Raw genomic sequence first — 27730 nt, 5'->3', positions numbered from 1 at the left:
ACTCCTTTACTAGCATATGAGATTTGATAAGACTACTGGAATAGAAACTAGTTGGTTCTTCTTTTAAATTCTTTTGCAAAGAATCTGCTTAATTAACCTCTTTTTCTTTGGGTTTTTAGTAATTAAACCCCTCAACTAAAGATGAATCGTAAAAAAAACCCTCAACTAAAAATCATGTGAAATAAACCCTCAACTTTAGTTCCGTTAACATATGTTACCCTCCGTCTAAAAAACCGTGACAGAGGGTGACATATGTCAACGGTTTATAAGTTGTGGGTTTATTTCATTGGATTTTTAGTTGAGGGTTTTTTTTACGATTCATCTTTGGTTGAGGGGTTTTATCACTAAAAATCATTAAAGGGTTTTTAAGTTATTTATTATCGTTTATACATTGTTTTAAATTGATTTGTAAGTCTTTAAGACTAATTTATATTTTTAATACATTAATCTATTATAAAATTAATTTATACATCTTAAATTAATAATTTTCAACACGACTTACAACTTATTATAACTTCAAAATATTAAATTATTTGATATTTAGCAATAGTGATATAAAAAAAATTGTGTGTTTATATCGTCATTGTCAAATATCAAATAATTGAAAGTTTCTAAGTTTATTAAGTCTTAATTATTGTCGAGGATAATTCATCCATGAAGTCAATCTTTCTATTTGGAGTAGGACGTATTTTTTCTTCTTTTCATGATTTTCGTCATCCGGCTCATACTTTCCTATTTTCCTATATTGTTCTTGATTTATTGTATTACTTTATGTTTCAAGTATATTATTGATCAAGAAAATAAAAATATAACGTAGTTATTCCGAAATCAATGAGAATAAAAATAATCATGTATTATTTTGGAAGGGGGGGGGGGGTGGGGAAAGTATGAGCCGGATGACAAAAATTATGAAAATAGAAAAAAATGCGTCATACTCTAAATAGAAAGATTGACTTCATGGATGAATTATCTCGACACTACTTAAGACTTAATATAACTTAGAAACTATAAATTATTTCACATTTGACAATGACGATATAAACACACAAATTTTTTTATATCACTATTGCCAAATATCAAATAATTTAATATTTGAAAGTTATAATAAGTTGTAAGTAGTGCTGAAAATTATTAACTTTAAGATGTATAAATTAATTTTATAATATATTAATGTATTAAAATTTATAAATTAGTTTTAAAGGCTTATAAATCCTAAAACAATGTATAAATGATAATAAATAATTTAATAACATTTAATGACTTTTAGTGATAAAACCCCTCAACTAAAGATGAATTGTAAAAAAACCCTCAACTAAAAATCCAATGAAATAAACCCTCAACTTATAAACCGTTAACATATGTCACCCTCCGTCACAGTTTTTTAGACGGAGGGTAACATATGTTAACGGAACTAAAGTTGAGGGTTTATTTCACAAGATTTTTAGTTGAGGGTTTTTTTTACGATTCATCTTTAGTTGAGGGGTTTAATTACTAAAAACCTTTTTTTTTTCTATTTAATGAGCCTTTTTTTTCTTTAGGATAGTGTTGTGAATTGTGATCTTGTCATGATGGACCAAACTGGTCTGACCTGTGTTTAGTCCTATGTATATTTATTTGTGTTTTGATTTGATCTTTCATAGTCCATGAGCTTTTGGCCCATCACAAGTTTTCCGACAAAGCAACAAACAAGAAAAGACATCTGACTAAAATATTCTGGCGCTTATCTTTGACTTTTATAAGAGTTGTGATTCTCTTCTCTTCTCTTCTTTAAATATCTATTCTACGTGCTCTGCAAGAAGCAGGATATGTTGACTATTATAACATCAAAGATTAGGACCAAAAGGATCCAAGTATTGCGCAATTTACTTGTTGAGCAAACATCTCATTCAACACAACATTTTTCTTATAAAAAGCACACAAGCATCACACTCATAAATGCAAAAACATCTCATAGTTTCTAATATTTTTCAAGATTGATCTCAATGTCGTCATCACCATCAGCTGTTCCTGATTACTTGGGAGATGAAGATCTGACCCAAGAAACAAGAGATCTGATCTCCTCTCTTCCAAGGGAGAAAGGTTGGTTGGTGAGCCAAATGTATCAGTTTCAAGGACGTTGGCACACACAAGCTCTCTTACAAGGACTCATGGAGTGTCAAAAACGCTTTGAAGCCAAAGATTCCGACATTATCCTTGTCACCAATCCTAAATCAGGTACCACTTGGTTAAAAGCTCTTGTCTTTGCTCTCATTAACCGACACAAGTTTCCAGTTTCTTCTGGTGATCATCCTCTTCTGGTTACCAACCCGCACCTTCTCGTGCCCTTCTTGGAAGGAGTTTACTATGAGTCTCCAGATTTTGATTTTTCCAAGTTGTCTTTTCCAAGACTCATGAACACGCACATACCGCTTCTCTCCCTGCCAGAGACGGTTAAGAGCTCGTCTTGTAAGATTGTGTATTGTTGTAGGAACCCTAAGGACATGTTTGTCTCCTTATGGCATTTTGGGAAGAAACTTGCTCCTGAAGAAACCGCTGATTATCCCATTGAAAAGGCGGTTGAAGCGTTTTGTCAAGGTAAGTTTATAGGTGGACCCTTTTGGGATCATGTGTTGGAGTATTGGTATGCGAGCCTCGAAAATCCGAACAAGGTCTTGTTTGTTACTTATGAGGAGCTGAAGAAGCAGACTGGAGATACGATCAAGAGAATAGCTGAGTTCTTGGGATGTGGATTCATTGGAGAAGAAGAAGTGAGTGGGATTGTGAAGTTGTGTAGTTTTGAGAGCTTAAGTAGTTTGGAAGTTAACAGAGAAGGGAAGTTGCCAAATGGAATGGAGACTAAAGCTTTCTTCAGAAAAGGAGATGTTGGAGGATGGGGAGATACTTTGAGTGAGTCCTTGGCAGAGAAAATAGATAGAACCATTGAAGAGAAGTTTCAAGGTTCTGGTCTAATATTTTCTCGTTGAAATCAATCTTTGAGACTTTTTGTTTTGTTATTGTTGTGCTTTAATGATTTTTCTTTTTCAATCTTGTGATTTTTGTTTTTGCTATCTATGTTTTGGTGTTTGCTGTTATATGAAAAAAAGATCGATCATGGTTTGTTTGATAATATTATTTTTTTTATCAGTTGAATATTGTAGGATTGTTCACATTTATTAGCGCTGGCAAAATAAAACTAATCCAAGCTCGACCTGATAAAAATAAATCCAAATCCCACATAAATATTAAATTGTTTTGTTCTATGGTATTTTGGATTATGAGTTCTTCTACCCAAACCAAATCCAAATTTAAATGTATATCCAAAAAACCCAAAAATTCAACCCCAAAAAAGTTTTATATCAAATCCGATCTCAATCCCTAATATGTATCCCAAATTCATTGGATATTATTGACTAACTAAAGTAATTATCTATTACATGAATAATAAACTCAAATACTTAGTGTAATATATATGTTTGATATTTGATTATTATTGATGTTTTTATGTTTTGATAATTGCATTTGAATTTCAGTTATTAAAAAGTTTGCTTTTGAATTTTATAAAATGTTGTTTTAAGTTTAAATAGTGTTTCTTACGTTTATAGAATTGCTAGTTGTTAATTTTAATTTAATTACGTTTCATTATGTATGATTCTTGTTCATACAAGGTTTTGGTTTGTCATAAATCATGTAATCATGATATGTCTCATGTTGTCATATATAGTTCAAGGACGAGTCTCATATGGTTGACGGATGAGTTTTCCAAATTAATTTTAAAGGACAAAAATACAATTTGATAAAACCACATACACAAATTTATTGAAAATATTAGAAATATATTAAGTTTAATAAAGTACAAATTAATATTTTCAGAATAGATGACCCGGTTAATATATGAAAGAGAAACTATTATGGGTTCAACCGGATGTTGGGTATATAACTAAACCTAAATCTAATCCGATTTGAACTTTTATAATATCCGAATGGAGCTGAAATTCATTAACCCAAAATATGAATGAACTCAAACCGAAACTCGATTTTGGACTCCGATTGCCCACTTAGTCGTCTAGTTGACTTTCCTGCGAACATAAAAGAAAATAAATTTTAGTAACATTAACGTTTATATAATTACAAAGTTAAATGTGATGAAATTATAAATTATACGTAATTGTCACTACCAAAATTATTTTTGTTTCTTGGTTGGCTTAAAAATGAAGTGGATTTTTAATTTTAGTTGGTCTTTGTTCCTTTTGTTTTTGTTCATTTATTTCTAAATGTGAAAGTATATTCTTTGTTCTTGTTTGTTTGTTTATTTCTTTTGATTAATCTGAGGATATTCCGGATCTATATAAGGGTTTGTACTAAACCCAAAGGGAAGGTGCAATTCGCTCTGGGTATTATAATGGATCGTAAACAATGAATTTATATATGTGTAACCACATGTGAGACTAATAATTTTGCAATAGAGAGGAATCAAATTCCTAATCCGGACCAACAAGACAACTTCTCATACTATAAAAACCACTAGACCACCATAATGTGATTCTCTTGTTTGTTTGTTCTTACTGAGGAAAGACAACATATTACTTTATGGTTTATAAATCAACATTGAACGCATTTTTCAAATAGCAAAAGATGTACGATATTTTGTAATCCATAGGATTACAATCTGAGAAAATTACTTGGATTAGCTCTTATTAATCAACTAGAAGGTTTTATGAGAGCCATGCACAGTGTTGATATATTTTTAGAAATTATTACTATTTAGTAAATTAAAGTTTAAATTATATTTTAATAATGTTTTTAGATTTTAGCTTTATCAATACTAAAAAAAAACTTAAAATAATTATTCGTAATTTTTTTATTTAGTTTTAACAAAATTATTTATATTTTCAGATTTAGTTAAGTTTTATCATAAATTATTTTATTTTTATTAGTTGATTTTAGTTAAAAATACATTGAAGTAATAAAACTCAATTTACTAAATTGATTAACACTCGCTGAACGAACATATATTATGGCGAATATACATAAATAAATTTAATAATTTGAAAACATGACTAGTTGGTTTTACATCTAGTTAAAGTACAACACAAAATTTTAATTATTTATGATAAAGTATAGTTATATATTAAAATTATTTTTAAATTCTAAAGTTGATATGAAATTTTTTATTTATTTATAATTATGTTATTAATTAAAAATTTTAATAATGATAGTACACGTAAAATATTCTTATATTACAGAGAAACTTTACTAAAAATGTAAACTTCGTAAATGAAATCGTACATGTCATAATAAAATGAAAGCATGTCACATTTTATAGTAAATCATGCCATCATTTTTAAGAACTCTCATTCATTAATACATGTTATAATGGATCAATAAAGACCAAATTACCATCATACTTAATAATAATCACAATACTGTCATTATATAACTAATTTAAACAAAAATAATAATAACAGACAAATTAAATAAAATTATCCCATTATAAAACCTAGGGAAACTAGTTTACGAAAAATCAATATTTTTATTAAAAAATATTGAATATATAATCTATTAAAACTAAAGTACATTTTGTATTTACCCCTAAGTTTTCCACAAAAATTACCTTCTCATGCCACTCTAATTAAAACTATGTCGTCTTAAATACATTCGATAATATAAGTTTTTAATCATGTTCAAAATCAAGTTAGTTTCGAAGCCCATATTTTGGGTGTTTGGTTAGAAATAGAAGTTTGTTTGGCCTTTTAATAACAGTCCATTATGGTTTAATCCTAATGGTTTAGGGATTTTATGGTTTAGTCTATTTTGGATATCAATATATTTAATGTGAGTAGAAAATCGAACCGGTCACACTTATTTCCATCCTAAAACTCGACATCAATAAAAAAGTCATTCCTAATTTAATGTGACTACAAAATAGAACCAATCACACTTCTTTCCTTCCTGTTATTACTCTGCACGGGTAAATCATAAATATTATTTTATTTCCTATTTCTACGGAGTCTCCTTTTAAACAAAGAGGAGGTTTAGGACGAGAGAGATAAGTTCTGTTTAAACCATCTCCAATGTATTTTTCTATTTTTACCTCTAAAATAGAAGAATTCTATAATAGGAATGAGTTTTACTCCAATGTATTTCTCTAAAATAGAGATCTCTACATATAGAGTAAAATATAGAGGAATACTATTTCTTCCCCTATAAATAGAGAAAAAAATAGCAATCTCTATTTTAGAGATAAAAATAGAGATGAGTTGGAGTGATTTTTCCTCTAAATGCTATTATAGAGGTAGAAATAGAGGTGGGTTGGAGATGCTCTTAAAATGAAACGAAAACTTTTTTTTCTGTTCACAAAAGGTTTGTTTGTTTGTTTCCCAGAAAAAAAAACTTAATAGGCTAATGATGAAAACATTAATAGTACTATGGTCCAAATTAAAATTTATTTTTCTCATATATTACTATGGCCCAACTTACAGTAGCTACTTAATTCAAAGTTTTTGAATGATTGTAATTAATTTTTCTGTGATTTTTATTAAGTTGATGTACAAATATATATGTACATGTTAATTACTTATATTCCAAAATTTTACAAAGTACAAATAAATTCATATACACAACCAAGGAACTGAATAATCTAAACAATAAATACTAACATATAAAATAATAAGAATGTTTATGTGTAGACATGCCAAATTTAAAAAAAATATGTAATATGTAATTCTTATATATCTATAAAACTTAAATGTTGAAAAATAATTCTTTTATAAAATAAAAAGACACATATAATTATAAGAGAAATTCTCTTAGATAGCTTTTTTTAGTTTATTTTCACAAAAATAGACATTCAAAGAGGAAAATGACCAAAAGAGGTTTTATTGAATGGTAAATATGCATTTATACCCTTAAGGTTAACTAATATAAGACTTAGGGTTTAGAGTTAAGGGGTTGGGTTTTGGAGATATGTTCAAATTTAAAAAAAATAAAAAATAAATTTTAAAATTTTCAAAATAAATAAAGCTATTTTCGTCATTTTATTTTTAAGGGCTATTTTTTGTGTCAAAAACTTAAAAATGTCTATTTGAGAGAATTTTCCTAATTATAACTCCAATTATTAATAGATGTGAGATTGTTATATGATATCACTGTCCATCATAAAATTGATTGTTATTACAATATTTTTGGAATAAAATGGTATGAAATTACTTATTTCTATAGATTTCAATTTTTTCTTCTTATCAAATACCTGCACGATTGCGCGAGTCAACTTCAAATTGGGTTTGGTAGATAAAATTATCAAAAATCTGTACTTATTTTTGAATATTTTTTGTTACTTTTTCAATTATTTTGTATGTTACTATCTAAATAATGTATTTGTTAAAATAACTATAAAATTATAACTTTACATATAATTTTAATCACAATATTTATAGTTTAATTTAATAAAGCACATACTTAATACTCTAATATTTTACACTTTAGAATATTAATTTAATTACCAAGTAAAACCAATAAAAGTACAATAAAAGAAGAATACAACTGCATAGTTTATAAATGGAATCAGTAACATAAATGTTTTTTTTAACGCTTTGGATTGTATTATTAAATCTTATAGTCAAAAAGTTCTAAACAATGAGAATTATCAAAACAAAAGAGTAGAATAAGGATACACCAGTAGGGATCCAAAGTAAACTAACAACACATCTTGCGTATAGATGACTAAAGATTTTCATATAAAAGCTCCATATTGCTTTTGGAGAAGCTGAATCTCAAGGGAGATAATCTTCGTATTAATCCAAAAACACCACGCTTCAGAATGAATTGAGAACGATTGTCACTCTCTTTTTAATACTCCAGTAGGAGCCATTGAGATAAGACAACTCTTTATATTGCTCTATTGATAATAATAGAGTCAAAGAGATTACCGTTCCATAGAATTTGATGCTGTTTTTTGAAGTAACCATAGTTTACAGCAAGAACTCCATCACTGTCACATGAAGAACCATCAACGATTGAAGCCGGTAAGATCCGTCGCCACCATCCGCAGTAGATCTGTCAATTACTTTTTCTAAACGGTTCAATTGAACCGAAACTTTTATCTCTCCAAATCCATTGGAAGAAGCATACAAAAGAATAATAAAAAACTTTGCCAGATTTAAAATAAATTGGCAATCAAACAAACCAAGTAACGAGAAGTAAATCAAATCAAAGAAAGAGAAGCAGAACGAATCAAACAAGCCGATAACGGAGCTATAGAAGCCTCCCGCCATCGACTTGAAACTATAAAAAATCTCCTTTTTTTTCTCTCGACGGCTAGGGTTTGAGTAACATAAATGTTTATACAGATGAAAAACATATACTTACGAAGTACAAACACCTGTGCGGATCAAAAGCTAAAGCTAGTTAATATTAAAAACAGTGCGTCAACAAAATAACAAACAAGTTCTTATAATATTCTGGCGCTCATCCTTCTGACAATATGATAGTAGAGCCGTGATTATCTCTCTCTCTCTCTTGTTTTTTTCTTTTGAGATATTATTCTACGTGCTCTTCAAGCATGTTGACTATTCCATCAAAGATTAAGACAAAAAGATAAATCCGAGAATAGTATTGCGATTTACTTGTAGAGCAGGATATGTTGACTATTCCATCGATATTGTGCTTATTATAAATAGCACACAAGTATTACCCTCATAGATGCAAAAAAACATCTTATAGTTTCTAAAAAAAATCAAGATTATCTATACTCTTCAACAATGTCGTCATCATCATCATCTTACTTGAGAGATGAAGATCTGACACAAGAAACAAGAGATCTGATCTCTTCTCTTCCAAGCGAGAAAGGTTGGTTGGTGAGCCAAATGTATCAGTTTCAAGGACGTTGGCACACACAAGCCCTCTTACAAGGACTCTTGCAATGCCAAAAACACTTTGAGGCCAAAGATTCAGACATTATCCTCGTCACCAATCCTAAATCAGGTACCACTTGGTTAAAAGCTCTTGTCTTTGCTCTCATCAACCGAAACCAGTTTCCAGTTTCTTCTGGAAATCATCCTCTTCTTGTTACCAACCCGCACCTTCTCATACCCTTCTTGGAAGGAGTTTACTACGAGTCTCCAAATTTCGATTTCTCCGAGTTGCCTTCTCCAAGACTCATGAACACGCACATATCGCTTCTTTCCCTGCCCGAGTCCGTTAAGAGCTCGTCTTGTAAGATTGTGTACTGTATGTTGAAATGTGTTTCAGCTCTGGTCAACAAAAAGAAGAAAGAAGTCACGTATCACAAGCCACTGGTTATGTTGGTATATATTGGTTTGATATAAGTTGATTGTAATTTCCGGTTAAGTCCTTATTCATATAAAAGGATTAAACCGAGAGCTTTGGTACAAGTTGTACAGAGCGTAACAAACACTGTATCTCTTCTTTTTCGAGTGTTCTCTGATTTGAGAGAGAGCTCGATCTTCGTTGATAGTGGATTGCTGGCTCTGCCCAGCCCCGATGATGTATAGCGGCTTCTCCACATCGGAGAAGTGCGGTGAACACTGGGTGAACAAAACCTCTTGTGTCCTTTATTTTCTTGCTTCGTTTTCTTTCGTACAAACTGAGAGTGAGAGTTCTTGAGCTGAGAGAAGAGTGATCATAATCTGAATCAAACACTTAGGGTTTCCGCGTAACAAGTGGTATCAGAGCCGTGGTTTGGCGATTCATAGGTTCAGTCGATTCACGGAGTTCGTGATTCCTCGAGGTGAAGAAATAGAAAGATGAATCAAGTTTCGTCGAAGTCGGAGACGGAAGCAGTAAGTTCTTTATCGGCTTCGATGGAGTATCCGATGAGCAAGAAGAAGTTCGTCGGTGAAGGCGATATCTGATTCGTTGAAGAGGTGTAAGTTAATTTCTTCAAGTCAGCTGTTCATAAACAAGAGAATCGACGAAATCGTTTGGTTCTGTATTATCGGGATCTGGAAGGAGGAAGATTCTGTGGCTGATCTTGGATTGATTCTTTATGGAATCCACAAGAAGGGGATATTTAGCGAAGAATCTTGCTGGAGAAAGCCGGTTTCTGGTTTTCTGGATATTTAGCGAAGAAGATTGGTTTTCTGGTTTTCTGGAAGATGGAATAAGCAAAGTCGTTGCTTACAGCCTGAAGTGCTACGAGTTTTGCGTTAAGTATCGCAAGTGGAAGTACAACAGACACTGGAGAAATCAAGATTCAGGAATCAATTTGATCATTGGTCACTAGACACAAAGGCTTGGAGAGATCTGCATATTTCTATGTGACTCCAAGGTAAAAGTATGAAACTGATTATTATTCATTAACCTTTTGTTTCTTGTTCTGTGATTGTCTTGGCAGATTCAGGTACAGAGAGATATCAATCTTGTGATGTGCATAAAAGAGAAAGGTCATGGAGACATGTATCTTTTATGGAGGTTTGCTGCTCATATTGAATTGCTATGAACTGATATAAAGTCATATATATATGTATTGTAGTACATGTTGTTAGATAACCTGTTGGAACTTCTTAGAAATTTTATGTCTAGGGGACGCCTTAGGAGTAAAATTTCTTATGTTAATGACTGGTTTGACACTATTTGAGGCTTTAGGAACTCAGGGAAGAATTGCAGCTAAATGTGAATCTAAGACAGGGAATTATTTAGAACAAGAAAGGTTTAATAGATCTATAGTTTCAAAGTTATTTTGGCTGAGGGTTAATAAGTCAAATGAATGAACTTGTGTGGTGATGATCATGTTCTTGGTAGAATCTTTGTGTTGTCTCTGTACGTAAGAAAGTTTCAGGTACTTGGCAAGTCTCACATCAAGTTACATGAAGCTGGTTTGCTCAGGACAGTAATATTGCGGGTCTTAGCATGGATGAAAAACAGTTCTTTGCAGTGATTATTGATGTGAACTTGAGGCGGTATAGTAGACTGGAAAGATACTTAAAGCTAGTTGGTATATCAACACCAACAAGTGATCGTTGTGAAGCTGTTCTGGGTGATACAGAGGCTGCTCAAGTATTTGGTGTTTCAAGCTCAGATTATACTGATGCAGTTAAAGCTTCGGGGTTTACAGCTTGTGATGATCAAGGTTTATTTAAGATCATCAGGAAGGAAGCAGCAAGAAGAAAATACAAAAGAAAGAAATTGGATAAAGTCTCTTGTATTGGTGTGAAGCTTCCTGAAATTTTCAGAGATCAAGATATTTGTGTGTGCTACAACCAGTTGTGTGCTGGAACAGATGGTTCGTGTGATAAGAACAATTGGGAACTTTTGTGAGGTCTTGTACGTCATTGAGGCAGACACAAGTTGTAGTTCTCAGTGAGAAAAATAAGCTTCGGAAATGGTTCAAAGTTTCTGCAACAGGAGCATGTGCAACAATTGAAGAAAGTCTTATTCAGTGGATGTTAACTACGAAGTGGTGATTGGCAGTGGAGGTTGCATATTCTGTGTGGAGGTTTCTCAGTTTTATCATGCAATGGGATATGCCATAGTAGTGTGTCGAAAGTCTTTCTAATATTGGGTGTTAGACGGCGTGTCTTGTTTGTTCGAACTATCAGTTTGTCCAAACAACGGTACACATTTGGTATATGTCGGTTTTGATGAAGAAGAGGTCAAAGTTTTTTTTGGTTTCAGGTCTGAGGTGGAGATTGATGAAGAAATCAGTCTTAAGGTTGTCTACAATCAGAATGTGTGAAAGGCTCCAAGCTAAATGCTTAATGAAGGATAAGGTGGCTCGTGATGTTTCTTCAAGTACATCAAACCACTTGATGTGGGTGCAGAGTTTGGAGAATTAAATCTAAGTGAGTGAAGCTAAGGTTGATTTAAAAATAAGCAAAGGAGTGTTCTTTATCTTCTGGTACAAGATAAACTGAAGTGGCTGCAAGATGAAGAATGGTGTGTTTGGGACTGATATCCAGTACAACATGGAAGCTATTCATTCAGCCTGTTACACCAGGGTTTATAATGGTCAAAGTGACAGTGAATGGATGTTCAGCTCAATTAAGTTTGCAGAGACATGGAACTTCTAAATGATTGTTTGTTCAGGTGGAGCTATCAATATTATGTAATGAGTGATGCATCCTCAGAATATGGGTTCTTGGTTCCTGGTGGAGTGTCACATTCTTGTTTAGAAAATGTCTGGGTTGCTTCAGATAAATCAGTTGGTCTGGTTATGTGATCTGGTTTGTTCAAGACTAGGAGTTGGATGGAAGTTGTTTACTGTGAAAGTTGAGGCTCGTGGGTGTTCAGTGTCTTGAGAAGACAAAAGGTAATCAAGATCGTGTTAGTGTAAGATATTCAAGCATGGACTGGTCTCATTCGATGACCAAAAGGTATGTCTTGTTGAGTTCGAGAAGGAACTTGTGGATTTTGATAGAAGTATGGAGATACAAGTTGCAAGTTCTCTAAAGTTTCAGAGCAGATACTAGAGTATGAGCTTGAGATGAGGATAATTTGAAGTGTTCAGTGGGATCTCTGAAGAGATATTGAGGGAATAAATTCCACGTTAGCATGAGCGAATGCAGGTCAGAAACTTCAATGTAGCTGGAAGCTGTTATGTATTCATCATAGTGAATATGCCATCTCAAGGCTGGAGATGAAACTAAAAGAAAAATCTCAGAAGAAGACGAAAAATGCATGAGAGATCAAATTGCATTTGAAGATAACGACTAGACGTGTTCTAGTGTCGGCATCATAAGAAGGCTTAGGGATCATCTCAGGGATCACTTACATAACAGTCAAGTGATGAATTCAGAAGTATCAGAGGCACAGTACAAGTGAAGCTGATTGGTTATAAAGAGATTCAAGTCAAGTAGTATCTGGTAAAGATACATGAAGCAAGTTTTATGGTGGAGACTGCATATGGGAGAATGTATTGCAGGATACTGTTACAGCTCAAGGTCATCATGGATTCTAGATGTGATGTAGAAGCGGCTGGAAGGAGTTGTCTCAGGATATGAGACAGAGTATATGAGTGCTAGTAGTGGGTTCCAAAGCTGCTAGTGGGTTCTGTTTTTAACAGGATGATTGAGAAATCAAAGTGTTCAAGGTTATCTGGTTAGACAGGTTGTTGTAAAGGTGGATCTCAGGTTTCTGCAGTGGTGTCAGCTGTTGGTGAGATTGGTTACAGGGTAAATGGAAGAGTTTCAAGATAGAAACTTCAACATTTGGTGTTCTTTGCATCTGGTTCTAGTGGATTTAAAGGGTTTTGGTCTACATGCGCATGAGGAAGAAACCTAGAAGCTAGCAAGGTGATGTCAAAGGGATAAGTGAGTTTCAGTCACTGCAACAGGTCTGTGGTATTGACAGAAACTACAGAGGATACTGTGTGATTGGAGGGAGAGTTCATGAGTAGGTGGAGCTTATGGAGAATTCTGTTGTGAATAACAAGTTCGATCAAACAAACGTAACTTGTTAACGGGAGTTGCTGAGTGGTTCTCGCAAGTATTCAAGCTACAGCAGCATGAAGAAATCAATGGAGAGTTTTGCTAAAATACAAGTCAGTGTTAAAGCTGGTGTATAACTCAATAAAGGATTGGAGTGTTAGCGACACAGAAAATCAGTGCGGAGTTGACGTTCACAGAGAAGGTCTCGCACGTTCTATTCATTGATGGCGCTTCTAAAGGTCTACCGGTTAGCAAGCTCAGTGACGTGTCAGACTTGCTCAAGGGTGTAGAAGCTTGAAGGAGCTTAAGGCTCTGTTGCTGGAGGTGTAGATTCCAGAGAAATCCACAGGAGATCACGAAGATGTTTTAACACAAGAGATGAAGTTGTTGAGAGCTAAAACAAGGTGGAGAATGTTGAAATGTGTTTCAGCTCTGGTCAACAAAAAGAAGAAAGAAGTCACGTATCACAAGCCACTGGTTATGTTGGTATATATTGGTTTGATATAAGTTGATTGTAATTTCCGGTTAAGTCCTTATTCATATAAAAGGATTAAACCGAGAGCTTTGGTACAAGTTGTACAGAGCGTAACAAACACTGTATCTCTTCTTTTTCGAGTGTTCTCTGATTTGAGAGAGAGCTCGATCTTCGTTGATAGTGGATTGCTGGCTCTGCCCAGCCCCGGTGATGTATAGCGGCTTCTCCACATCGGAGAAGTGCGGTGAACACTGGGTGAACAAAACCTCTTGTGTCCTTTATTTTCTTGCTTCGTTTTCTTTCGTACAAACTGAGAGTGAGAGTTCTTGAGCTGAGAGAAGAGTGATCATAATCTGAATCAAACACTTAGGGTTTCCGCGTAACAGTTGTAGAAACCCTAAGGACATGTTTGTCTCCTTATGGCATTTTGGGAAGAAACTTGCTCCTGAAGAAACCGCCGATTATCCCATTGAAAAGGCGGTTGAAGCGTTTTGTCTAGGTAAGTTTATAGGTGGACCCTTTTGGGATCATGTGTTGGAGTATTGGTATGCGAGCCTCGAAAATCCGAACAAGGTCTTGTTTGTTACTTATGAAGAGCTGAAGAAGCAGACTGGAGATACGATCAAGAGAATAGCTGAGTTCTTGGGATGTGGTTTTATTGAAGCAGAAGAAGTGAGAGGGATTGTGAAGTTGTGTAGTTTTGAGAGCTTAAGTAGCCTGGAAGCTAATAGAGAAGGGAAGTTGCCAAATGGCGTGGAGACTAAAGCTTTCTTCAGAAAAGGAGAGGTTGGAGGATGGAGAGATACTTTGAGTGAGTCCTTGGCAGAGGAAATTGATAGAACCATGGAAGAGAAGTTTCAAGGTTCTGGTCTAAAATTTTCTTGTTGAATCAATATTTTAGAGTTTCTGTGAGGTGTTTTTTTTTTTTTGTCGACGAGTTTCTGTGAGGTGTTTATTATGCTTTAATGATGTTTTTCTTCAATCTTGTGATTTTTGTTTTTGCTGTCTATGTTTTGTTGTTTGTTGTTGTATGAATAAAAAAAGATCATGGTTGTTTAATATTCACAACTGGTCCTGGCCTAAAACAAAGGAAACTTGTGTTTTAGGCACCTAATTAGTATAACATGTTTTAAGGGCATCAAAAGTTGTAGTAGTTAAAAAACTTATAGTAGTTTACTTTATTGTAGTGGTTATGTCTTTCAATGATTTAAATGTATCGGTTCGAATCTTAACTTGTGCATTTTTACTTATTTAATACCTTTTTATTTCATTACAGAAATAACATGAGATAGAATCTCCTAAATATTATTTGTAAAGTGAATAATGTGAATAACTTATTATAGTATTCATATTAACCACTTTATGTTTACATTTTTTTAAATGTCTATATATAAGTATATAAATTTTTTAATAATTTTTGTTTCCTTACTTGAACGTTGATGAATTTTTCTAAGTTCACTCCTAATATTATGATATTTATTAATAAAAATAAAGATTTGATTAAGGATTATTTAGGAAAATAATACTAGGTGACTATCAATTATGGGTTATGCTATTAATTGGTAACATGGATAACATATAGTTTAACTATTTAACTTGATAGAGTATATCTAATTTAGGTGATAGTTATGGATTATTAAATATGATTAGTATTGCCATTTGTGATTGTTTTAATAATATTAGTATATCTAATATTATTATTAGATTATTAGATGATGTAAACGAAATAATCAAAATAAGATTTTAGATTATTAGCACATGTAAAATACAATAATTAATATTAGTTAAAACATGCAATTTTATTACAATTATTTAATACAAAGTTTTACTAATAATATAGGAAAACTGTAAACTGGGTGGGTGCTTACGATATATCTTTTAAAGTTAGGAATTAAGCTGTTTTTAATAGATAAGAAATTTTTATAAAGTGAAAATGAATATCAAAATTTTGAAACTATATAAATATGAGGGTAATGAGTTGTAAAATATTATTTACAAATTAATATACAAACCTTAAAATTGATATATGTAGTAGGGAATAGAATATTTCCATTCTTGAGATTAGGATAACTTCCATTATATTTGGAGATAATAACCAATTCCGTTAAGGAATATCTTGTCTTTAGAGTTGTATATATACGATGTACTGTCAAACTTGTTCAATAAGAAAGTCTATTCAGAATATCGTTTCCTAAGTTTACATGGTATCAGAGCAGAAATTTTCTGAGACCTAGAAATTTTTTCTTGTGTTTAAGTTCTTCGAAGTTCGGAGGCTTGTGTTGTGTTGCTGGTTCTCTGTGAGATTCAGCAAAGATGGTTGAAGGTGATGAATCGTCAGCCATCAAGAGTGGAACATCGGACAATGTCGGTGACGTTGGGAACAAGATTACGACGCCTTACTCTTTTTATGTGTCCGATAATCCGGGTGCTACGATCACGTCGTTGACGTTGACAGGAGATAATTATAATGAGTGGTCTAGTGAGATGACCAATGCTCTTCGTGCCAAACGGAAGCTTGGGTTCATCGATGGATCTATTACGAAACCATCCACAACCGATTCTAACTTGGAGCTTTGGCTTTCGGTTAACTCAATGATTATGGGTTGGATTTGGACGTCTATAGAACCGCGTGTGCGGTCTACGGTTACGTTTGTTCAAGACTCTCATAAACTATGGGAAAATTTGCGCAAACGGTTCTCTGTGGGAAATAAAGTGCCAGTGCATCATCTGAAGGAGCAGCTGGCTTCGTGTCGTCAAGATTGTCAGCCTGTGATTGAGTTCTTTGGGCGTTTGTCCAAGCTATGGGAGGAGTTAGACATGTATTCACCGCTTCCAAGTTTCACTTGTGCAGCAGCTTCGGAGATTGAGAAAGCTAGAGAAGCTGAGAAGATGCATCAGTTCGTAATGGGCTTAGATGAGGTTCGTTTTGGAGGAATTTGTCAATCGATCATCTCGTCAGATTCAGATTTGGATATTGGAAAGATATATGCTAAAGTTGTCAGAGAAGAACAACGTCTTAATTCAGCTAAAGAACAGGAGTCTCAGCAGAATGCTATTGGGTTCTTGGCTAAAACAGAAGCGGAGCAAACTACCCCTAGTGCTAACTCCACCGGTTCAGAAAAACGATCACAGTGTGCTCACTGCAGGAGAACTGGTCACGATAAAACAAACTGTTGGCAGTTGGTTGGCTTTCCTGACTGGTGGGAAGAACGTTCGTCGGCCAACAGAGATGGTAATGGAGGAAATAGAGGCGGTTCTCGCGGTGGTCGTGGGCGTGGCTCCTTAAGTTCTTCGCATAACACAGGAGCTCGTGTCAACAATGCTCATGCCACTACCTCCAACTCCTCATCCTTCCCAGGTTTCACAGAAGAACAATGGACAGCTATTACCCAGATGATCAACGAACGAGCACGTCCACCTTCTTCTGATAAGCTTTCTGGTAAGAAGAGACACGGTGACCTTATATTGGACACGGGTGCGTCTCATCATATGACGGGCGATTTCTCTCTACTGATTAATGCGTTTGATATACCACCGTGTCCAGTTGGGTTTGCCGACGGCAATAGAACGTTTGCAACTCACGTTGAAAGTTTGCCATTAACAGATCAAGTCACATTGGAGAAAGCACTATTTGTGCCGAACCTAAATTGTTCTTTGATTTCTGTTTCAAAATTTTTGAGACAGATAAATTGCTTTGCTCTTTTTACTGATACAGTGTGTGTCTTGCAGGACCGTTTTACGAGAACCCTGATTGGAGCCGGTAAAGAGTGAGATAGGGTATACTACTTTCAGGATGTCATGGCTGCAAGGGTTCATCGTGTGACTAGTCCAGTTGTTAGTTATGCCGATCAGTTCATGTGGCACCAACGGTTAGGGCATCCGTCGTTTTCTGTTTTATCGTCTTTACCTATGTTTTCTACCAATAAAACAGCTTCCCCTAGTCCATGTGACACTTGTTTTAGGGCAAAGCAGACACGAGAAGTTTTCTTTAACAGTTCAAATAAATCTAAAGAGTGTTTTGATATGATTCATTTTGACGTATGGGGACCGTATCGTACTCTTTCCTCAAGTGTAGCCGTCTACTTTTTAACTATTGTTGATGATCACTCAAGGGCTGTGTGGACATATCTCCTTCTCGAAAAATCAGAGGTTAAAACCGTACTCCAAAACTTCTGTGCAATGACGTCTAGACAGTTTGGAAAACCAGTGAAGATCGTTCGTTCACATAATGGGACTGAATTTACTTGTCTTACACGATATTTTCGAGAACAAGGTGTGTTACATCATACGTCGTGTGTTGCAACGCCTCCGCAGATGGGCATGTTGAGAGGAAACACCGACACATTTTGAATGTGTCTCGGGCATTGCTATGTCAAAGCAAGCCACCGGTTAAGTTTTGGGGTGAAGCTGTGATGACAGCATCCCATTTGATTAACAGAATGCCCACAAAAGTTCTCAAAGGACGTTTTCCTTATGAAATACTGTATGGGATCAAACTGCAGTATGATCACCTTCGTGTCTTTGGAAGCTTGTGTTACACACATCGCCGGTCTCATGACAGAGACAAGTTTGGGCCAAGGAGCAGGCGATGTATCTTCCTTGGTTATCCGTTTGGTCAAAAAGGATGGAAGGTTTGTGACTTGGATAAGAAGGAATTTCTTATCAGTCGAGATGTTGTTTTCTACGAGAATGAGTTCCCAATGGTCTCTGTTCAAGTTTCCCCACCTGCGCATGTTCCATCTTCGACGCCCGTTTCTGATGAGGATTGGTTGCTACAAGCAGAAATGAATTTAGCCGAAAGGGGGAGCAGTGCTATACCCCCTGTGATCGAACAAGAAACAGAAGCGTCTGCTCCGGCTCATAACTCCACCGCAACAGCACACGTTGAGGAACTTCCTGTTTCTTCACCTATAGTATTCGATACTCTCAATACAAGTTCAGAGTCTTCCACTCCAGAAGATCAGCTAGGACGTGGTCAGCGGGTTCGTGTGCCTCCAGCTAAGTTTCAAGATTATATTGATTACAACACAGTCACCATAAAGGATACCCCTCTCGCTCCTCTTTCCGCTCAATCACTGTCTTCCGATTTGGTTCCTGGTAAGACACCGTATCCCCTGGTTGAATACCTTTATGATATTTCCTTCTCATCTGCGCATCAAGTGTTTCTCGCAGCAATAACTCCATGTATAATACCAAAAAGTTACTCTGAGGCTGTAAAAGAGAAAGTATGGTGAGTTGCTGTTAAAGATGAGGTAGTTGCACTTGAAGACCAGGACACATGGGATGTGACTTCGCTTCCACCAGGCAAGGTAGCTCTTGGTTGTCATTGGGTCTTTACAATCAAATATAACTCTGATGGGACCATTCGGCGTCACAAAGCACGTCTTGTGGTTCGAGGAAATCACCAAATAGAGGGGGAAGATTTCAATAAAACTTTGCGCCAGTGGTTAAGATGACCACGGTTCGTGCTCTCCTTCGCATTGTGGCTGATAAAAAGTGGGAGGTTCATCAGATGGACGTTCATAACGTCTTTCTTCACGGTGATCTCGAAGAAGAAGTTTATATGACGTTTCCTCCAGGTTTTTCACATTCCGATCCTACTAAAGTGTGTAGGTTACGCAAGTCGTTATATGGGTTACGCCAAGCACCGCGTTGCTGGTTTGCCAAACTCTCTCAGGCTCTTACAAAGTTTGGTTTTGAGCAGTCCTATGAGGATGCCTCGTTGTTTATCTACATCAAAGGTGAAGTTGAGATAAGGGTTCTTGTCTATGTTGATGATTTAGTCATTGCGAGCAATTGTTTAGAGCGGCTTGAGAAGTTTAAAACATACTTGGGTACTTGTTTTCATATGAAAGACTTGGGACGATTAAAATACTTCTTAGGCATTGAAGTTGCTAGATCAGATGAGGGCATTTTTTTTCATCTCAACGGAAGTATGTTCTTGACATTGTTGGTGAAACCGGTTTACTTGGATCGAACCTGCAGGCACACCTATGGAACAAAACCATAAACTTGCATCTGATGATGGTCCTATGTTCTCGGATCCCGGTCAGTATCGACGTCTGATAGGCCGATTAGTCTACCTCGCTATCTCTCGTCCTGAGTTGTCATACTCCATTCATCTCTTGTCTCAGTTCATGCAGACTCCTCGCCAAGCTCACGGGATGCTGCCTTGCGAGTCGTTCCTTATCTAAAGTTGTCTATCTACTGTGACACAGATTGGCAATCATGTCCTCTCACTCGTCGCTCTCTCAGCTCGTTTGTAGTTATGATGGGAGGGTCTCCTATTGCTTGGAAAACAAAGAAACAAGACATTGTGTCTCACTCCTCAGCTGAAGCGGAATATAGGGCGATGGCGTGTGCTGTTAAAGAAATGAAGTGGATCGTACCTCTTGTCAAAGATCTTGGAGCTGTACCTTCTACGCCTGTCTCCTTTTATTGTGATAGCCAAGCGTCTATCCACATTGCTTCGAATCCAATTTTTCAAGAAAGAACAAAACATATTGAGAGGGATTGTCACTGTGTTCGTGATGCTGCTCGTGCTGGTCTAATCTCAATGCGTCACGTTCGTACAAAGGATCAAGTGGCGGACATTCTTACAAAGGCCCTAGGTCGACCTCAGTTTGATTTCTTGCTGTCCAAGTTGGAGAGTGAAGAGTTCAAGATCTTCACTCTCCAACTTGAATATTAGGGAATAGAATATTCCTATTCTTGAGATTAGAATAACTTCCATTATATTTGGAGATAATTCCAATTCCGTTAAGGAATATCTTATCTTTGGAGTTGTATATATACGATGTATTGTCAAACTTGTTCAATAAAAAAAGTCTATTCAGAATATCGTTTCCTATGTTAACAATATGCCTCAAACGAATTTCTTTCTAAGTTTTTTTCTGTTTTCTTTTTCAAATTCTATTTACATTTGTTCACAACATATGACTCACATAGTTCTTCCCCAAAAGGTACTTGCCTCACCGTAGGAAGCGAAATCGACAGAGGAATCAAAAACGTCAGAGTCCAAAACGTTCAGCGGTTGATTTGTTACAATTAAACACAAATAATCTTTTTCTATTTAAAGACAAATATATGTTTTCTACATAACTCGATTAATCTGTTTCTATTTAAAGACAAATATATATTTTCTACATAACTCGATCATACAAATCCGTGAGAAAGATGGGTTTATTCCCAAGCCTCTTCTGTTTATCACCAATATCAGTTTGGATGAGATAACGGCGGGAGGGTAACGACCTCGGCATAGCTCCAAAAAATGTTGAACAACCATATTTTTATGGCGATATGGATATTGATGTCGAAGTAGCGAGATAAAGAGCAATTTCAGTGTATGGATATCACCAGAGAAATATACTATTGGATAAATAATATGCAATCCAAAACTCGATCTGAGTGTACTTTCCCACAAAAAAAAATGATTGAAAATGTGTTTTTTTTTGAATGAATGTAAAATTTATTCATTCTAATAAATGAGGAAGTTGAGTCATCGACTTCCAAACCACACTCCCATAGATTTTTCATATTTGTTTTTATTGAAGTCCACAAGAAAAGTCCATATTCTGATCCAATAAGAAGTCTTTAACTAGGACTTGCTTAGAGCATCTTTATCCATAGAAACACTAATGAGTTTCTAAATGATTATTTAATTATATAAGTGTAGTTAGTGGAGTTAAGAAATGTAGTTAAGAAACTGTATGATTTTGTGTCTCCAATGGTAGTTTCTTAACTAAGGGTTCTTAAAAAAAAATTACTAATTTATTTTTAAGATAAAATTTATTTATTAAATAAAACATATTAAAAGATAACATTTTCGACATAGGATTTTAAATAAAAACATTAAAACAAAGATTATTAAAATAAACGACAATAATTTGAAACACTAGTCGGAGCTCAGTTGTTGTCTTCATCACCTCCAAATTTACGCCATATATGTTCAACCAAATCAGCTTTCAGGCGTTGATGCATTTGTTTATCACGAATTCGTGTTCGAACACCCATCATATTGGCGATATTTGAAGGCATATCTGTAGAATACGTGAGATCGACATGTGAACTTCCGGCGTCTTCTCCATGTTGGAACTCTGAAACATTGAGATGGGTGTATCCATCTCTTTCGTCTTCTACAATCATATTATGGAGTATGATACACGCTCTCATAATATTCCCAATTTTGACTTTGTCCCAAAAAAGTGCCGGATTCTTAACAATGGCAAAACGAGCTTGCAAGACTCCAAAAGCACGCTCGACATCTTTTCGGGCAGCTTCTTGACACTGAGCAAATAAAACTGCTTTCGGGTCTTGTGGTATTTGAATAGATTGGATAAAAGTTGCCCATTTCGGATAAATCCCATCGGTGAGATAGTAAGCCAATTGGTACTCTCTTCCATTGACGGAGTAAGTGACTTGCGGAGCTTGACCGTTTATTATGTCATCAAAAACAGGTGAGCGATCAAGAACATTGATGTCATTTAAGGTACCTGGAGGTCCAAAAAAAGCATGCCATATCCAGAGATCATATGAAGCAACGGCCTCTAAAACGATGGTTGGCTTACCCGAACCCCGAGAATATTGCCCTTTCCAAGCCGTGGGACAATTCTTCCACTCCCAATGCATACAATCGATGCTTCCTATCATCCCGGGAAATCCACGCTGCTCACCAATATCAAGTAGACGTTGAAGATCAGCGGGTGTTGGTCTCCTCAGGTACTCAGCGCCGAATAAATTTATTATTCCTTCCACAAACTTTTCCACACACGCCCGAGTTGTAGTTTCACCGAGCCGGAGGTATTCGTCGACCGTATCCGCCGCAGTACCATATGCCAAGACACGAATAGCTGCGGTACACTTTTGGAGTGTAGAGAGCCCAAGCCTTCCAAGACCATCTTTCTTTTGGCGAAAGAAGTGAACTTCGTTGGAGAGTCGATCAACAATGTGCATGAACAATCGCCTATTCATTCTAAATCGTCGTCGGAAGAATTTTTCAGGATACGTGGGAGTTTCACTGAAATAATCATTCCATAAACGTATATGGCCTGCTTCACGGTTTCTTTCGATATAAACACGTTTTTTCCTTTCCGACCTCTCCTCTTCTTGACCACCATAAGCAGCGACAAGATTCTCGAACGTTTGATCAATACATTGATCAACATATTGATCAAAATATTGATCAAAATCATCAGGATTATTACCAGAAGAAGATGCCATGGTTACCTGCATCAAAATATTAATCAAATTTTTTTTTTGTCATGAATCCTCATATTATAAAACCCTTCTTAATCATCTTCAATTTAAAAAAAAAACTAAGCCTCATATTATATTTTTTTTGTCATAAAGATTCATAATATATAAGGTTGGGAAAAAATTAACTTGGTAGGTATTAAACCGCTTCTTAATCACCTTCATTATAAAAAAAAAACTAAGATGAATGTTTGTGAAATTGCCTTACGGAGTATCTCTTTATGAAATTGCCTTGGTATGTTTTGTTGCAGCCCTTGGTATGAGAAAGAGAAGATGATATTGGCGATGATATTTTGATGATAAGTGATTGAGAAACGAGATTATGAGAAAGAGAAGATGATATTGGCGATAATATCAAAAAGAGAATATGAGAAGGGGAAGATGAAAATGACAGAAAGAAACTAGAATACTTTCATTTCATTACAAACTGTTTCCGTGAATACTTTCATTTCATTACAAACTAGAGAACTTCATTTCATTTAAAGACAATGAGAGTAGAAAACAACAAACCCAACAGCAGTCTTGTGACACAACAAAACAAGAAAGACCAAGCTGTTTCCGTGACACAACAGACCAAGAAAGACATAGCTACTTCCGTGACACAACAAACCAACAAAGACATAACACTTGACACAAGAAAACAACAAAACACTACTGCTTTTCCACGTCCGTGACACAACCCGAGAAGACCACTGCAATGCTCCACTATGTGATGAACACAACACCTGAGAATAATAAAATTAATATGAGAACAACAACACATAAGAATAATAAACAGAAACAGAAACCTGAGATGTGCTCACCCTTCGGAAACATAACCAGAAACTACACTGAGCCGCCTGATACAGAGCAAAAATAAGAATGAGAACTAGAACCAACATAAAACAGAAACAGAACTTGGTAAATAAGAAGTAACAATAAGCTTACCCAACATTTCTGTAATAAGCTTAATTTTTAAAGCTTCTTCAACGTCAGATAGAGTCTCTTTTCTGGCAATAAGAGTCTCAAGCAGCCCCACCTTGGACAGTCTCTCTTTCACTACCAAATCTTTCTCTTTAACTGCCAACAAGTTCTGCACCTCAAAGACACCCTTGAGGGCTTCATCGATTCTCTTACCACTTCCTCGTTTCGATGCCTTGACACCAGGAGGACGTTGCTCAGCATCATTGGGAGTTGCGTAAGAGCTTGCGGACTGAGCACCATCGTCACCCTTTCTCTTCTTACAGCTTCCACCAATCTTACTGCTAGATGCTTCACACCATTTCTGGTCATACCTTAGCTCGTCCCACGCATGTTGAAGATTAAATTTGATCTTGTGATCATTGAAGAAGATCTCGTGTGCTAGTTTAACCACATCATTCTCATTCATTCCACTTGTCTTCTGTCTTGTTGCAGCCTCATAAGAACCAGAAAACTTGGAAACGAGATCATTTATCTTCTGCCACCTCTGCTTACACTGGTTAAACCCTCGCTTTTCACTGCCTTGAACTTTTGGACTAGCTGCAAAGTAATCAGCTATACGCTTCCAGAAAGCAGCAGCTTTTTGCTCATTGCCTACAACAGGGTCCTTGCTGGTGTTCAACCATGCGCTAATAAGCACAACATCCTCGGTGACATTCCATTTCTTTCTTTCTTTTCTCTCAGATGGTCTGTCTTCACCCAAACTTGAAGGTTCAGTACATTGAGTACTAAAAACAGGGAGTTGTGAACTACTCTCACGTAAAAAGGTTTGAGGAGGGAAACCATCTTGTTGACTGTTCAACAGATCAACAAAGTTGGCGTTTTGACTATATGGATTTGTTGAATCCATATGCTAGACTGTCAAAGAAGAGAGAAAGCAGAGGAATGTGTTTGAAGATGGAAAGAGTCACAATGAACGTGTTTAGCAGATGGAAAGAAGAGAGAAATAAGAAGGAATGTGTTTAGCATTGAGAAAGCAAGAGCAGTCACTACAAGGTTTAATAGAGATGAGTTCTGTCCACAATTAACCTAACTCTACGCAGCATTCATTATCACAATTAACTCAACCACAAACTTAACTCTAAGCAAGCACACTGTCCTAACCACAACCTAACTGTAAGCACCATTCATTATCACAATTAACTCACGCCATCAGTAAAGAAAAAAGCTAGCAAAAGGAGTGAGTTACTCGTACCATTCAATGCTTCTGCCTTAACAAAGCTCGTCGATGTGATTGTTAACCATCCTCTGTTTCAATTCAATGCTTCTGCCTCAACAAAGACACCATCGGTAGTCACTTTATCCCTGCAAAGGCAGAGTGAAAAATAAAGTAAGACAAAGATAACATTTAAACATCTAGATAGTGGTTGAAACAAAATTAATGTTGTGTTGATCAACTAAACTAAACCAAAAGTATTGATCCAAGAGGACTCAAACGAATAGAAAATAGAGTTCTCGGAGATTCCTAAACTAAACCAAAAGTATTGATCCACAAGGAGCTAAATGATATTAAATCGATTATGTTCATTGGTCCTAACAAAAAGCTATCAACTTTGAATACAATGGAACATAGAAACAATAAGAAGAACTTGACCTTTATTGAAGAAGACTTGATTCTTCTTGTGATCGTTAAATCTCAACTTATCCTTTCTTCATGCATGACTCTGATCTTCCATCAATCGACAAACTCTGCCTCAAACAAACCATCGACGAAGAGAAGAGTAAGAACAAACCATCAACTCTCATCTTCCATCAATTGACCAAGAGAAGATGAAGAGAAAACGAAGAACAAACCATCAATTCCGATCTTCAATCGATCGACGAAGACAAGACGAAGAACAAACCATCGTTGTCTTCTGAGATGTTGAAGAATCGTAGAGAGATGCCGGAGAGAACAAGAGAAAGAAGAAAGAATCGAGAAAGAAAAAAGGGAAAAAGAAAAAACACGTTTTGTCTTGCCCACCATCTTACACGTGTCTCCTTCTTTCATTAAGAAACCGATTCGCAAACCAGAGATTAAAGGGACGGTATCACTCATTTTAATTTAATTTACATTTAATTAATTAGTGTTATTTCTTTAGAAACTCCTTCCCGAAACCGCAATAAAGATGCTCTTATATATATGTCGTTAGTGTTTGATGACTGTAACCAAGGCTGCTATTGTTGCAGCCACTCTTTCTTCTTAATGAAATACAATCTAAATATTTACTTATCTTGGTGACAATTTTAAACTTCTTTCTTTCTCAATTTCGTTGCATAATAAAGCTTTAATAACCTATTTCTATTTCAATAAAACTCTGTTTTATATTTATCTACAGTTTTCTCGAGTGCCTTGCAATACAGAGATCTTGTTCCTGATTTGCTTGTCTAGGGATGAAGGATTGGGATGCTTCTCCCATTCGTCTGGCATTTCCCTCATACAAAATGGCAGAAATTGTGACTTGAAAGGCATAGCGAACCAGGAACAAGATAGAGTGGTCTTGAGCACCGTCCGTAACACATGAAGAATTTGCAACTATTGGTTTGAATAACTCCCATGAAGAAGCTGGAACACAAAGCTCTTCCAAACTTTCTCAGTTTAAGAGCAGAGAAAAATAAATGGTCCTCTTGACTCCTCCACATTACTACAAAGCAAGCATACGCTATTTGCTTGGGGATTCCATTTGAGAACCCGGTCTCCAGTTGACAGCCGATTGTGAACTGCAAGCCATGTTATAAAGGCATATGTTCGAGTTGCTGCAGAGAACCATATGCATTTATACCAAGCCACCTTCAGGTATGAGTACGCGTAAGCTCCCAGGTTGACTTCGTGCTAAAAACCTGCTTATATTCCCCATTTGAAATTTTCCATAAACGATGTTCTTGGAGGTGGGTAAGGTTCTTTTCGGGCAGTGAGAGAATTTCATGCTCTATCTTGAGCAGGTTCTCAACTCTGTGACGTCGACACATATATGTTTGAACCGCCTTTTCCACAGTTGCAGTTAAAGGAATCCCAGTATCAATGCATCCTCGAGGACCAGTTATATCTATGAGTCTCCCAATAGACGGCCCACTCATCAAACCAGAAGGAGGAATTGGACCCACTTTGTATTTCTACTTTAGTGAGAGTAGCCGAAAGTGTATTCTTAAAACATTGTGGCAGCCATGTTTTAACATAATAAGTTCAGATTTAAACTAACTGACATATGTTATTATTTTCTTCTAGTCATCATCCTTTTCTGTTCGGATTTCAATTAACCGACACAAAGTGTCTAGTTTCTTTGGTAATCACCTTTTTCTTGTTACAAATCTGCACCTCCTCATGCCAGTATTTGTCTTTACTATGTTTTAAAAAAATTGTTTATTTATCACTATCACACTTACGATGACAGGACTTAGTAAAAATATATGACATATTTTATTTTTATTATAACATGTAAAATTTTATTATGAAATTTTGTATTTTTGGTAAAATTCTTAAAATATAACAATTATCTATACGTATCACCACTAATTAAAAATTCTAAACTAGAAACCTAATTATAAATATATAAAAAATTACATTAGCTTAGAATAAAAAAAGACGGTAAATATTTATATTTTAAAAAATTTATTTTAAATGTATTTTTAATTAAGTTTCAAATTATAGTTTAGATTAATATTCTGTATGTAAACAACTAATCAAATCACCAAATATTTATTT

General features: G+C 35.4%; 3 protein-coding genes across 8 annotated transcripts; 1 reads left to right on the top strand and 2 right to left on the bottom strand.

The window, feature by feature from the left end:
• The first annotated feature begins 1474 nt into the window (after window positions 1-1474).
• LOC103854096 (cytosolic sulfotransferase 12) lies at window positions 1475-27281 on the top strand. 6 transcript variants are annotated; one of them, XM_033283972.1, is made up of 2 exons: window positions 1475-2471; window positions 14233-14897. In XM_033283972.1, exons 1-2 carry the CDS (start codon window positions 1983-1985, stop codon window positions 14722-14724), a joined length of 981 nt encoding a protein of 326 aa, XP_033139863.1. In that variant the 5' UTR covers window positions 1475-1982; the 3' UTR covers window positions 14725-14897. The 6 variants fall into 6 exon arrangements, with proteins under 6 accessions (XP_033139863.1, XP_033139862.1, XP_033139861.1 ...); XM_033283971.1 differs by having other exon boundaries at window positions 1475-2477; window positions 14239-14897; XM_033283970.1 differs by having other exon boundaries at window positions 1475-2480; window positions 14242-14897.
• On the bottom strand, window positions 21610-26458 carry LOC103854097 (glutathione S-transferase T3-like). The gene is made up of 7 exons (XM_009131009.2): window positions 26365-26458; window positions 25347-25353; window positions 25244-25296; window positions 24016-24741; window positions 23892-23927; window positions 23297-23813; window positions 21610-23061 (listed from the first exon to the last, which is right to left on the bottom strand). Exons 1-5 carry the CDS (start codon window positions 26456-26458, stop codon window positions 23914-23916), a joined length of 894 nt encoding a protein of 297 aa, XP_009129257.1. The 3' UTR covers window positions 21610-23061; window positions 23297-23813; window positions 23892-23913.
• Window positions 21742-23055, bottom strand: LOC103853928. Its single transcript, XM_033285294.1, has 2 exons — window positions 22329-23055; window positions 21742-22262 (listed from the first exon to the last, which is right to left on the bottom strand). Exons 1-2 carry the CDS (start codon window positions 23053-23055, stop codon window positions 21742-21744), a joined length of 1248 nt encoding a protein of 415 aa, XP_033141185.1.
• Window positions 27282-27730: the final 449 nt, after the last annotated feature.

Source organism: Brassica rapa, chromosome A02, assembly GCF_000309985.2.
Source record: "Brassica rapa cultivar Chiifu-401-42 chromosome A02, CAAS_Brap_v3.01, whole genome shotgun sequence".
In the NCBI taxonomy this organism is placed as follows: Eukaryota; Viridiplantae; Streptophyta; class Magnoliopsida; order Brassicales; family Brassicaceae; genus Brassica; species Brassica rapa.
Note: the sequence above shows the minus strand (reverse complement) of the source record. Positions and strands in the feature narration are given on the sequence as shown.

Coding starts and splice junctions, on each gene's coding strand:
- LOC103854096 (XM_033283968.1), top strand. CDS start 1,983: ATGTCGTCATCACCATCAGCTGTTCCTGATTACTTGGGAGATGAAGAT.
- LOC103853928 (XM_033285294.1), bottom strand. CDS start 23,055: ATGGCATCTTCTTCTGGTAATAATCCTGATGATTTTGATCAATATTTT. Junction 22,263..22,328: donor TGCTTTTTTTGGACCTCCAG/GTACCTTAAATG, acceptor TAAACGGTCAAG/CTCCGCAAGTCACTTACTCC.
- LOC103854097 (XM_009131009.2), bottom strand. CDS start 26,458: ATGCCAGACGAATGGGAGAAGCATCCCAATCCTTCATCCCTAGACAAG. Junction 24,742..25,243: donor TAAGGCAGAAGCATTGAATG/GTACGAGTAACT, acceptor GTTTGGGTGAAG/ACAGACCATCTGAGAGAAAA.